General features: G+C 35.6%; 1 protein-coding gene across 4 annotated transcripts in view; it reads right to left on the bottom strand.

Moving 5' to 3' along the window:
- Positions 1 to 12621, bottom strand: part of CDH9 (cadherin 9) — a 92146-nt gene that overhangs the window by 58861 nt on the left and 20664 nt on the right. For 3 of the 4 annotated variants that reach the window (XM_038127850.1, XM_038127852.1, XM_038127853.1), the window contains exon 2: positions 3005 to 3320. In XM_038127850.1, the coding sequence (XP_037983778.1) occupies positions 3005 to 3235 (231 nt within the window). In that variant the 5' untranslated portion in view covers positions 3236 to 3320. Of the gene's footprint in view, positions 1 to 3004; positions 3321 to 4894; positions 10638 to 12621 lie in introns of those variants that run through there. The other variant, XM_038127851.1, reaches the window with a different exon arrangement.

Genomic DNA, 12621 nt, shown 5'->3' with positions numbered 1-12621 from the left:
GCTTAAAGTTAGTAGCAGCTAAGAGGCTGGATCTACGGCCCCTCCCTTGCAAAAGAAAAAGAGAGTCCCAGATATGACATACAGTCAGGTGTTTCTTTCTCAACACCTTATTTTATAACAAAAAAAATCAGGTTGTTTTTCTTCCTTTAAAAATAAATTAACATCATAAATTTAACCATTAATGCTATATTGTAATCCACTTTTCCTGTGAATTTTTAGTAGGCAGAATAAGGTTTTACAGTTTCTCTCACTACATCCTCTGATGGCAACAGACATTTGGAAAGAATGCAGACATTTTTATATTTTAGAATTCATTTTTTGTTCTTGTCCAATTTTTTAAACGGGACTCTGGTACTGCTTACCTTACATATGTCTGACTTAATATTTCATTTGTAAACTCATTAGAGCAATATTTATCTCCCAATGCATTTTAGAAACAATGTATTTTATGCATTCACCTGTATTTGAGACATGAATCTTCTGAGTTTGCAGAAGGAAAGAAAGATGTGGGGTGGACATACTGTAAGTTATCCAGATTTACCTTGACTCCCATCACATTCACAAGGCAATTGTTCTGCATATATCCCCTGTCCTTGAAGGGTGGCTGCCAGCAATCTAACTACAAAAATTACTATTTTTTTAATATTATGGCTATGATGCCCTACAAGTTTATTTTATGATAAAGTTTCTTAATTAAGTTTATTTAAATTTTAGTACTAGATTTGTTATTCTACCCCAGAAACCCATCTGCCTGTGCATATCCATATTAAAGAGGGGATAGATAAGAATGCTTGCTATGAACTAGTCCCCATGGGTTGGAATAAAAGTGCTCTTACTTCACACATACTAGTTTGCTAATTACCATCACTTTGAAGAGGAGAATACTAAACCTGAGATTTAAGCCTTTCTCAGAATAATGTTGTTCAATGAAGTCGTTGAGGTCTTTTTCTTTCTTTAAAAAAAATTCCTTCCTTGACTTCTTGTTGTAGCAGCTCCCTCTTGGGGGTATGTCACATGTACCTGTGATAATTTGAACTAACTGAAAATGGATTTACTGTGGTTTTATACCACTGAGGACAGAACTGGGATCATTTCATTGTGGTATAAACTGTTATAAAATCAATGAAAACAGAAGGAGTTCATTAGTTTAATGAAACTCCTCTTTGGAACACAGGATAGATAATATTTGGGGTAATTTCCACCTGTTTAGAGAATCAGAGATGCTGACCTCTCTCAGGTGTCTTTCTGTAATATTTTACAGTGAAGTGTAAAAAAATATCAACATGTAATTTGAGTTAAAAGAAATGAAACATCTCAGATCCATCAGCTCTAAAGCCATCTGATTTTTCTTCCTGGACTTCAATCTGTGTTAATAAGGTCCAATAATTTTTTGTTAGTTTGGAACAAGTAAGATGCAATCTTACCTTACTCTGGCAAGTTTGCATCTGTTGCAATATAACATGTAAGCATTTCTTTTGTGAAACAGGGATGGTTGTGATGGTCTTGATGTAAGCTTAATTTATTTGAATATTAAAGTGGTTTGAAGTCATTCTTCTATATTCATTAGGACTGAAATTGGAAGCAGCTCTAATGTTAGACATTTGCTTCTCCTCTATAACAGAATTCTACTAAAAAAAACAGTCTATTTCTGTTAGTCTAGGTAGATTTACAGCTATGGAGTTTGAATCATTGTGCACCTTTGTGTATGTTTTCTTGACGAGTCTACTCAATATTAAATAATACTTGCAAACACGTTGTTTTTAGAAGTAGCTCTATGCAATTAGTTCATCCTTTATTGAAGACCCTTTTGCCTACAACAAACCTTATTATTTTACACACTGAAAAACAGATCTTGCAATTGGATATTTGCCTTTGTCTCATTTCTGCTACTTCACATTAGAATTTATTTCATGGGAAACAGAATTGTACAGGTGTTGCTAGGAACAAGGTAACAATCGTGTTCTTAGTTAAAAGGGCTGACTTCTTTGACATTTGTTTCTTAATATAGGGAGATGATTTTCATATTTTCCATGAAAAAAATGGAAAATTATGATCATGTCTCCCACAACCAGAGATATTAGCTAATGTCCAAAAATATTTTGGGGCTTTTATCTACAAATGTCCAAATCAGTCTAGTAGCTAGGCACCTGAAAATGAGAGAGTTACCTGATGATAAGAGCTAGTCACAACATTGTGCATGAATGACAGAAACTGAATTGGACGTTTATTAATTTAAACCATTAAGATAAACATTTCCTTAATTGTAAATCACTCTGGGTGTATTCTAGATCTCTGATATTCTAGATCTTGATAAGGATAACTTGGTTATACTAGACCATAAGTCAGATCTGTGGATAGTGTGACTCCAGAGGGCTAAATATCTAGATATGTTTGAGTGTCATGTTATCAGAAAAGGTAGGACTGAAGACAGCTGGAATTTGGAGGTGCCATTGTTGATGACATCTGACATTGATAGATCTCAAAGAATGTAAAGGTCTTCAATTCATTAAGTAAAATTTTCAGTTTATTTCAGAAATCACAAAACTCAGATTTTTTTTCCCTCAAACACTACACCCCTATTTGGAATCATGGAGAGACATTAATTTTATTGTTAACAGAATTGTGTATTTCACTTGAGAAAGTATACAGCCCAGCACTCTGGCAAAAGCCACAAGATAGATGAATGAAATCATAACTTTTATGTTCTCTTATCTAATATTTATGTTTAACAGTTGAAAAAGTGATAAAACTTGCATGGGCATATGTAATAAGAAATTAGAGTGTTTTAGTCTGAACAGTTTCTTTTCTTTTTTCACTGAACTTCTTTGTTTCTCTCACACCTATGAACAACCATGGAACCTCAGGTGATCTGTGGTGTTCTTTGACATAACGAGAAATTGGGACCACTGCTGTACGAAAAACAAAACAGCTGTGGAGAAGGAGTGAAAGTACCAAGGGTGTTAGATGCAACACCTATAAAGAATCCTTTAAACACAAGGCTTACCTTGCCCACATATTGAGTATCTGGACCTGTGTATTCCTCCAGCAAGAAAAATTGATTCCACATCCAACCACGCTTGGTGCGATGCAGTGTTTTTCCGTCATTCTCTGACAATCCTGTTATCCATTCACTGTGTGAGTGCTTGTTAGTCCTTTTTTGGGATGGCATCACATGAACCACATAAAACACAGAGCTCCAAAACAAAACTGTCAGAAAGGAGTGAGTCCTCATCATTTCCAGAGATGCTGTTAGCCTCCACTCCTCTAATAATTCACCAGAACAAATTTTTCAAATGTTATATTCCTTTTGTAAGAAAAACCTAGGGGACAGAGAAAAGTGTTTGTGTAAGTTGCAATAACTCTTTTCCCTAAGGAAACAGGAACACAGTCTAGTGATCAAAACAATAACCCATGGGAATGACAAATAACCATGGAAATTACTCAGAGAGTTTTAAGTCAAGTTCTTTAATGTCTTTTTCATCTTATACTAGTTCACTCACTCAATACATAGACATTAATTTAAAACACAAGCTGAGTAAAATACTTTCTCTGAAAGCTTTAGCTACCAGCAGCATCCTGACACAAGTAAAGAGCTCAAATAAGAAATCTTCCAACCTAATCTCTTCCAGCTCAGTCTGATGCTATCTTCCCTTAGTATCTGTTCAGAACTGGCTGCAAATATGAATTCTCTGTTACTTTGTGATTATTACATCCCATTCTTCCCCTTTTCTAGTCCCCAGTTGTCCATAGGATGTTCTATTTCTGCAGAAAGGAAGTTATAAAATGATATTTGTAAAGTGTTATTGATGCCTTCCACAGATTTTTTAAACAAGAACAAAAAGTACTTGTTAGACAACTGCGGGTTCATAGGAACCCTGCTGGGGTTAATAAAACTCTGTATTTGCAAAAGAATTCTCCATTTGGAATGTATTTCATTTTTCCCTGAATAGGTCTGAATGAATGGGAATTTTCATTATATAGAACCTTACTGTAACTAGTATTTTTCTGAAAATTATTCTGCTGTTTTCTGTGGAAGTTTGTATGCAATATTTATTTTTAAAAAATCAATCTCATACTCTTTATCTGGAAGTTCAACTGAAGTGCCTGATGTCCCAGTGTTTTCCATAAAATTTTTCCTATTAAGTCTGTTTTTGCTTTAGGATATCGTTAGCTGAGCTGTCATTGTATATTACAGAAATCAGGGGAAAACAATTCAGAAGTAAAAGTACATTTTCTTTGAGAGTCCTGGTCCATTAACAGTGATAAGTAGTGTGAGGCCACAACAATCAGATATTTTGAAATTTAAAAAAAAAAACATACAAAATTATCCCCCTTTCTTCTGCAAGCCAACATTACCAACAATTATTTTCACTCTGTTGTTTATTTGTTTGGGATTTTTACAGAAGATGGGAAGATAGTCTTTTCTGAACAAAAGTTCATTTTGGAAATAAAATGCTTTTTGTGAAAATTATTAGTCAGTTGAGAACCAAGACTATTTAATGGAAAACATTTATTGAATTGTACTCTAAAGGCCTTAATGATTAAATTACTGGAATTGTGCCCTTGTGTGAAATTGTTTTAAAATGATGGTATTCTGCATTGACTCAGTGTTTTAACCAGCAATCCTGAAGGAAGATCAAAGTATAAGCATTTTAGTAACTTCAAAAAGAGTTTTAGCTGAGCAAGAAGTGAAGGCTTGGAATATTTATCACTTTCTGAGATCATGTTAGAAAACAAAAAAAACATAACTTAATAGGTGTCATATTTATGCAGAAGATCATGTATATCTTGCAGGAAAAGTTGTTTTCTTTTGCTTTTTATTTTAATTGAAGAATCAAAGCACTAAGTAAATTAATTTGCATAAAATCATGAAGGTACATAGATCTTAGCATACCTTCATGAGCGTGTTTTCTTTGAATTCTAGTTTTCTTCCTTGTAATGCTCAGTATGTTACTGCTGCAGGCAGAGGGGCAAAGTGCAACTCTCCTGTGGTTAATTTAATACCAGTAAATTTGACATTAACTGAAGAACATGTTTAGAACATGATGATCCTGTCTTGTGATTGAAATTTACTGGATACAGATCAAAAGAAAAAAAAAAAAAAAAACAAAGTCAGCCAATCTTCCATCCATGTTTCAGTTTGATGAATTGAATTCCTTGTATAATACTAGACTGAAATAGGTTTTATCACTGAATAAAGCTATTTATTAATGTAGCGCATAAGACACCATTGTTTGTACTTCAAATCCTTTCCACTGCATCATCTGAGGCAGATTGAAGAGCCTCATGCTTTGTAAATTAGATCCTGCTTAAGGTATTGCAGAATGAAACTAGGCAGCAACAGGAACCTTTGGAAATACTGTATTCAGAAATCAGACAGTCAGCTTTGTCCAGTGACTCTTACTGAGGTCTCTTATCTCTTCTGGAGATATTCTTGCTTAATTTGTCCTCAAATAGTGCTCTTTCATTTGCTCTTGCATTTGGACCGTAGCTCTAGAATCCTCTTCTGTACATTCTGAATGATAATAGTCAAAAGTTCATATTAATCAAATTTTGGATTTGATTACTTTTGCCTTGATCTGAACTATGTGTTGTAATGTAACTATTCTGATAAAGATGGTGTTTTTATATATTAAAGGTCATGACTGATTTATTTCTCTAATTTCTTGGACCCTACTGTCTTTTCTGCAGTAAGACATAACAAACCATAAACCAAGCAAAAATTCCTAAAAATAGGGTGCATATTTGGTAAAATTTTATTGCATAGTTGAATCTATAAAGCTACTAAAAATACTAAAAGTATTCTTCTAGAACTTCTAAGTCCTGAAAGACTGCTGTGAAAAATAAGTAATTAAAAATGCCAAAGAGTTAAAATTTTTGCATCAAAATGTCCTTAATTTAAAACCTAGACAAATCTAACACTCAGATGATTTAATCTACTTTGATTTTAGTATTTTTTTTTTCAAACAGAGAAGGGTGGGTGACATCAATACATTTTCATTTGGCCTTCTAGAGATGTGTGATTGCATGTTCGGTTTGGTGATAATTTAAAATGTAAATAAAATTTCAAGTACTTGATTTTTGTTATTTCAAAACTGCACATTTTTAATTTCCTGAAATTGCCCTCATTCCTTTCTGTCCAAACACTATTTGCCCTATTCATTTAAATGCAGGAGAGGTTTATACTACTCCTTTCTTTGTACTCAGGGAAATACTTCAAGGTTGTCATTGGCTTATCCATCTTGTCCCATAGTTAGCTGATCAAGCAGGTCAGGAGTTTCACTCTGTAGACTCAGTAGGTGGAGTTGAATGCTGAAACAAAAGATTCTGGTATGGTCTGGAAAAGTAAGACCAACTTTTCCAATTCAGAGGAACTCGGTGCACCGTGCACAGATGTTCTGACCCCGCAAGAAGAAATTATCTCTGTGCAAACACCAATTTTTCACAGAAGTCTTTTTCTCAAAGGAATCTAGTTTCCCATATTTTGTCCCAGCCAGGGCAGAAGTTAAACTGAGATTGCTTTAAACATGTGGTTTTCTGTGTAGCGCTGCCCTCTACTGATTTCCTTGATAATTAGTAGGAGTTTACTCTTAGTCAAAAGGTAGCATCATTAATGTTAAGAAGAATGACTCAAGAACAAAAACAAAAAATTAAGCTACAGCCCACGTTTCCCTGCTTTTTATTTTTGACATAACTGGACCTTTTAGTTGTAAAGAAAGTCTTATTATTCTAGGTCAATTTGTCTACTGAACATTATGATAAACATGTGATTTGATTTTTCCTCTAAGAGGGCCAAAGATCTTTAGAGAATAATTTCTTTTTTCCAAGCAATCAATCAATATTCTAAATGCAATCTCTTCTCACTTTATTTCTGCTCCCATCATTTAATCAGTAAAATGTCAACTTCTTGTTTTTGTCAAACAACAGAAAATGGTTTTCTTTCTAGTTATCTTGGAAACTTCTCCTAAGCTGGGGCATTAATGTGTTAAACATGTTAATGCCAAACATTTTTGAGAACCTGCTTTTCTTCCCCGTTTTGCAAAACAGTGGATCTGAGTGGAGGTAATAAGTATTTTTTCTTTTGTATTGTTTGAGGGATATGTGGTGGTAGCATAGAACTATTGCAGTCTCTCCTTGCAGTAAGGACTTTGGTATCAGGATCCGACAACAGCTCTGGGTAAATGAATAATCTCTGTATGAAAAACATTATTCTCCTGAGCACAGTAACAACTGGAAAAAATTTATCTCTTGAAGTCCTTTTGAATGCAAAATATTCCATTTAAATTCTTCAGGTGTAGTGTGAAATAAGCCTTGCTGGGATCAATAGCACGGATTTGTTACTGATGATGCCAATTTAAATGTTTCTATAGCAATTGCCATGGAAATGTTTTTAATTAGTGCAGCACAGTCACTCTTAAGCGTGACACGAAGAAATGCTAACCTTCGGCAACTTGATAATCTATCCCACATTAGTCTGTTTCATTTGTTAACAGTGAAGCAAAATTTGTGTTCTAAAAGAAAAAGATCTAGTGCTAAAATAGCTAAAAATAGCAGAGTTAACTGCAGCAGCAGTGCTTCATATTGCACTCCTATCTCTAAATAAGAAAGATGTAACTAATGTTCAGGATGATCCAAACAATCTGTAAAACTAAGTATGTATTTTAACAAGATATAGCCAATATAAATCTTGTGTAGCCTGCATGCGTGGAAGCAGTCTCATTGGCTTTGTCAGCCTTTTTTTGAAAACAAAATATCTGAATGCAACTTTAATCTACCTAGACTGAGCATTAAGAACGGTGAAGCTGCAGCAACAAAAGGCTGTGCTATAAACAGCACACTGCCACCGATAATACCAAGATTTAGGAAGAGGCTGGATCTGTGCCACTGTAGGTTCACTTTTATCACTTCCCCAACTAATTAAAGATATCCCAGGATGCATACACATGCTTCCTTCTGGCTGCAGAACTCAAATTCTCTGAGTGCAGTCATACTGCAGACATGAATATAGTCTTTGAATATATGACTTTCTAAAAACAGCATTCTTTTCTAGCATTCTTCTGCCCAAAAGCTTTTTTTTCTTCCCTCTTTCCTATTCATGGATAAAGGTGGGGATTGGGCTAAGGAAGAAAAGATTAGAAGTAAACAACCAATGTGCATATGAACTAAACTTGAGGTAATCAAGAAATTCTTTCTAGGAGAGCTGAAGTAAGTTTTGAGGGATCCCTCCTTAAGGGACAGGTTTTAAAGCTTAAGGGACAGGTTTTTTAAGTAATGAACACCCATTCTTTGAGTACAAGTACTCAGATCCTCTTCAGGCACAGAAACATGGGCCACACTGAAGAAACACTTTCCCACTCAGCATCTCCCACTGCAAACCTTCCAGAATAGATTTTCAGAACTATTTTTTGCCTATTGGGTTGCTTATCGTTCAGCACTGAATACGGTGAAGCTCATTTGAAAATTCTGCCAGCAAACAGCTGAAGGCAATTCTTTATTTCTGGGACACCAGTGCAGGTTCCCTTAGCTACATGACTCCAGGAGTCTTACTAATAAAAATAATAGGGAATTTGAACTAACAGCAATTTGTATTGGAATGTCTGTTGAGTTAATATCTTTAGGCAAATAAATCTATGGTTTGTAGGTCCATTAGGAAGAACATTTATCTTGCTGTGACAAGAGAGAGTTAGCATTTATTTTAGAGTTTTTCCAGACTCTTGGGTATCTACGTTGGAGATACAGGTCCAAATTCACCTTACCATGGCCTGAGTCACCCTCTGAATAGCACTCACAGTCAGCAACTCAAATCCCCTGGGTGGGTGGATCTGGCAAGAGAACATGTTGTTTCATATTTGGACAAACCCCACTGGCAAAATTATGCAGAGGCAAAGCTGTGGTTTAAAGTAACTCTCCCTGGGCAATGTACATACCATCTACCCTTCTGTGGAGCAAGTATCTTCTGAGGAGCAGATGAAACTTTTTCTAGATGGTTTGTTGCCCAACCATCCTTCCCTCTGCTAGAGAACGAAGCCTGCAGTATTCCCAACCCATCATGTAAAAGGGCCTCTCAATTCTTAGCAATAGTATGAAATGAAGCTAAAAGAGACTTTTAAAATATCTGCTTCCAAGGCAGCAGGCCACTGGATTACCCACGTGAAATGTGCATTTTCTCATTGGGAAAAAAAAATACATTTTTCTCCAATAATGAACATTTTTACAGGATCTCCTTTTCATCAATGTGAGGGGAACAAGGAAATACAGCACTTGTAAACCCTTAAAGCAAGTACTTTTGAAGATATTCCTTTGATCTTTAGTATTGATTTTTCTCCACAGGGAACACATTTCACTCTTATCATATAATGAAGCTGCATTATAAGTTTTTATGCCACACCTTATTTACAAATGCAACACATTCATCACATTCATGGTTTTTAAGACTAGCCTTTAGAAACAAGAGGAAAAATAAGTGCTATCATCAAAGCAAAATTTTTCTCTTTTCCTCCCCTTTAAGATTGTTTCACATTTTGTTACTCGTGACCAGGTTGTCTGCACTTTGACATTGATACCCTGCAGGTGTCTAAATTAAGGCATTTATTTTTGTTGGGTTTTTGAGGGTTGAGGTTTTCATGAGTTGGGGTTTTCTTGTTTGGTTGGTTGTTTTTTTTTCCATAAGCAGCATAGCTTTCTATCTGCCAGATACAAACCCAAACCATATCTGGAGGTATAGGCCCCTATTTTCCAGACATATTGATTCTCATTATTCTCTCTGCATGAAACAGATGAGATTCATCTATGATAGCACTGTTAATGACAGGATTTACCAGTTCTCCTGATAACTGGGACTACACACTTTCTCTAAATTTCCTTTTCTTGCTGCTTCATTATGTATCAGTCTGCTCTGGTCACACATCAAGCTGCTAACGAAGCATACTGAAATTCCACATCTGGTGCCTCCTATCTCTGCTTATCTCCTGAGCATGGCATGTACCACAATGAGAACTTGCTAAACTTCCTGAGTCTACATCTTGTATAATGGCACAAGAGGTTTATATAAGCCAGAATTTCTCAGAAGAAAGATATCTTCAAGCTAGTATCTCAAGGTCTTTTTAAAAACTTCAATCTCTGACATTCTTTTTTTTTGTTTGTTCGTGTACATCTGAGTCATAAGAAATCTTGTTCCTATAGAGAAGGACTTAATTGCTGCCTGCAAGGGATTAGGCATTCACTTCTCTGGACTAGAAAAACTGAGTTGTTGACCAATTAAAGGTGGTTAGCAGATTCAGAATGTAATTGTAGCCCATTGTTGCTGCTTCCTTCCTCAGGGAATTGAGCAGCTGCTGAATGCTGTCATTTATTAGAGATCAGCCTCCTTTATGTCCTTCTGCTGTCTCCAATGGAATCACAAAATTCAAAGTCTTATTCTTAAAGCTGAGCAAGACTCTTGCAAGCATAGCAATTTGTACACAGAAATAGTGCATAACCTTGACATAATTTTTTGCTATTAGTTTATCTCAGGTACTCTGAAGGGAGTCTGATGCAGCTGAGGTTTATCCTATATTTCCATAATAAACATTTTAAAATACCTACAAATGGTAATTCTCTCACTTACAAGATTAAAATGGATCTCAGAAATATAAATTTTGATAACTTTCCTTTTTATTATTTCTAGGTCTGAATCTCTTCTTAAAATTTTTTAAAAAAATTCCCCTAAAAAAACCCAAAACAAATCTTTCACTCTGATGTCATTTTAATGAAAAAACAATCATGAAACATTAATAAATTCAAAATAAATGTAATAAAGTAGTGCCTATTTTCTTAGTAACCTGACAGTACAAATAAGGATATCTTCAACAAGCAGACACTCATGATAACACCTAAGTTATGTTAAGTGATGTTTTGTTAGTCTCCAAATATAAGGTAGTAGTCCTCTGTAGATTCTCTTTGCCATGACTTTCTCAAAGTTTTCTTAGAAAGCATATGATGTCTCAGAGAAACAATATTCTGCAAAGAGATTAGTATTTACCAATCCTGTGAAAAGAACAAACCCTTTTTGTTTGTTTTTAAACATTGTAGATGACATCTTCATTAGATGAGTACAGCCCCTGGAAGTCATGGAAAACAGTTATTCCCACTCCACTCTTCTTGCCACTGATATATGTATGGACTTAAATCAATTTCTCCCTCAGCTGTCATTTTTCCAAGATGGAAAGCTCTGGGATTTCCTGCTTAATCATTTCTTGTATGGAAGCTGTGCCAGACTTTTGATTGCACCTGTAGCCCTCCTCTGAATCTCTGCTATTTTTTCTTTTTTATATCTCTTGAGATTGGCAATCATAATTTGTTGCTTCATGCATTTATAAACAGCAGCTTAATCGCCTTCTCCACTTAATTTTATCATGATATATGGCATAGCTTGCTTTTTTATTGACCGCACAGCCCTGGGCTAAAGTTTTCCTATATTATCTCTTGTCACATTATGGTGTAACTCCCCAGTGGCAGTAGTAAGAATTTATTATTTTAAATGTATAGTCTGGTTTTTTACCTCATGTGATTTCATGTAGTTTCATGAGAATTTGTGTCATCATGTATCATTTCAGTGTCCACTAATGTGTTATATAGACTTCAAATGTAGGTATGTCACACTCCTGTAGCTATTAGACCATTGTAAGGTAGAGTTTGGCTGGCATAGCAAGGCTCAAATCTATGGCTAAACTTCTTTCTTCTCTCCCTTGCCTCAGTCCAAAGCATCTCCACCATGTCCACATTGTCTATGAAATTTCATGATGCGAGTTTTCTGGGAGTGACAGTTGGTACAAGATAAAATAATATTAGGGTCTGTAATTACATTGAAAACTTATGGACAAGTATATTACAAAGTTTTGGAGTTGAAGTGTGTTAGTATAACCACAGTCATAGGAATCCTTTGCACACCCTCTTGGCTTTATTAGGCTGTGTTGTGGTGATTTATCCCCAGGTGGAAGCTAAGCCTCACACAGCCATTCACTCACCATGTGGTAGAACAGGGGAGAGATCCAGAAGCGCAAAAGTAAGAAAACTCTGGGGTTGAGATAAACACAGTTTACTAGGTAAAACAAAAGCTACATACAAAACCAAAGAAAAACAAGGACTTTATTCACTGCTTCACATGGGCAGGCAGGTGCTCAGCCATCTCCAGGAGAGCCATCTCCATCTCATCACATTTAATGATTACTTGGGAAGACAAACTACTTTATGCCAAACGTCCCTTTCTTTCTTTTTCTCCACCCACGTTTATATCTTGAGCATGATGCCATATGATCTGGAATAACCCTTGGGTCAATTGAGGTCAGCTGTTCTGGCTGTGACCCCTCCCAGCTTCCTGTGTGCCTCCAGCTGCTCACTGGTGGGGTGATGTGAGGAGCAGAAAAGGCCTTAGCCCAGTATAAGCCCTGCTCAGCAGTGATGAAAATGTCTCTGCCTTACCAATGCTGCTTCCACCACATTTCCAAAACACAGCTCCAAAATAGCCATTATGAAGAAAATTAACTTTATCCCAGCACATGCTGAATGTCATTTGCAACATTTTTCACATTGATATTCAAACCTGCTTTTAGTTTATTTATGGGTATGTGCAGTACTGGCTCT

The sequence above is a fragment of the Motacilla alba genome, chromosome 2 (genome assembly GCF_015832195.1).
Source record: "Motacilla alba alba isolate MOTALB_02 chromosome 2, Motacilla_alba_V1.0_pri, whole genome shotgun sequence".
In the NCBI taxonomy this organism is placed as follows: domain Eukaryota; kingdom Metazoa; phylum Chordata; class Aves; order Passeriformes; family Motacillidae; genus Motacilla; species Motacilla alba.
The sequence above is the reverse complement of the archived record's forward strand: the minus strand, read 5'-3'. Positions and strand labels throughout refer to the sequence as shown.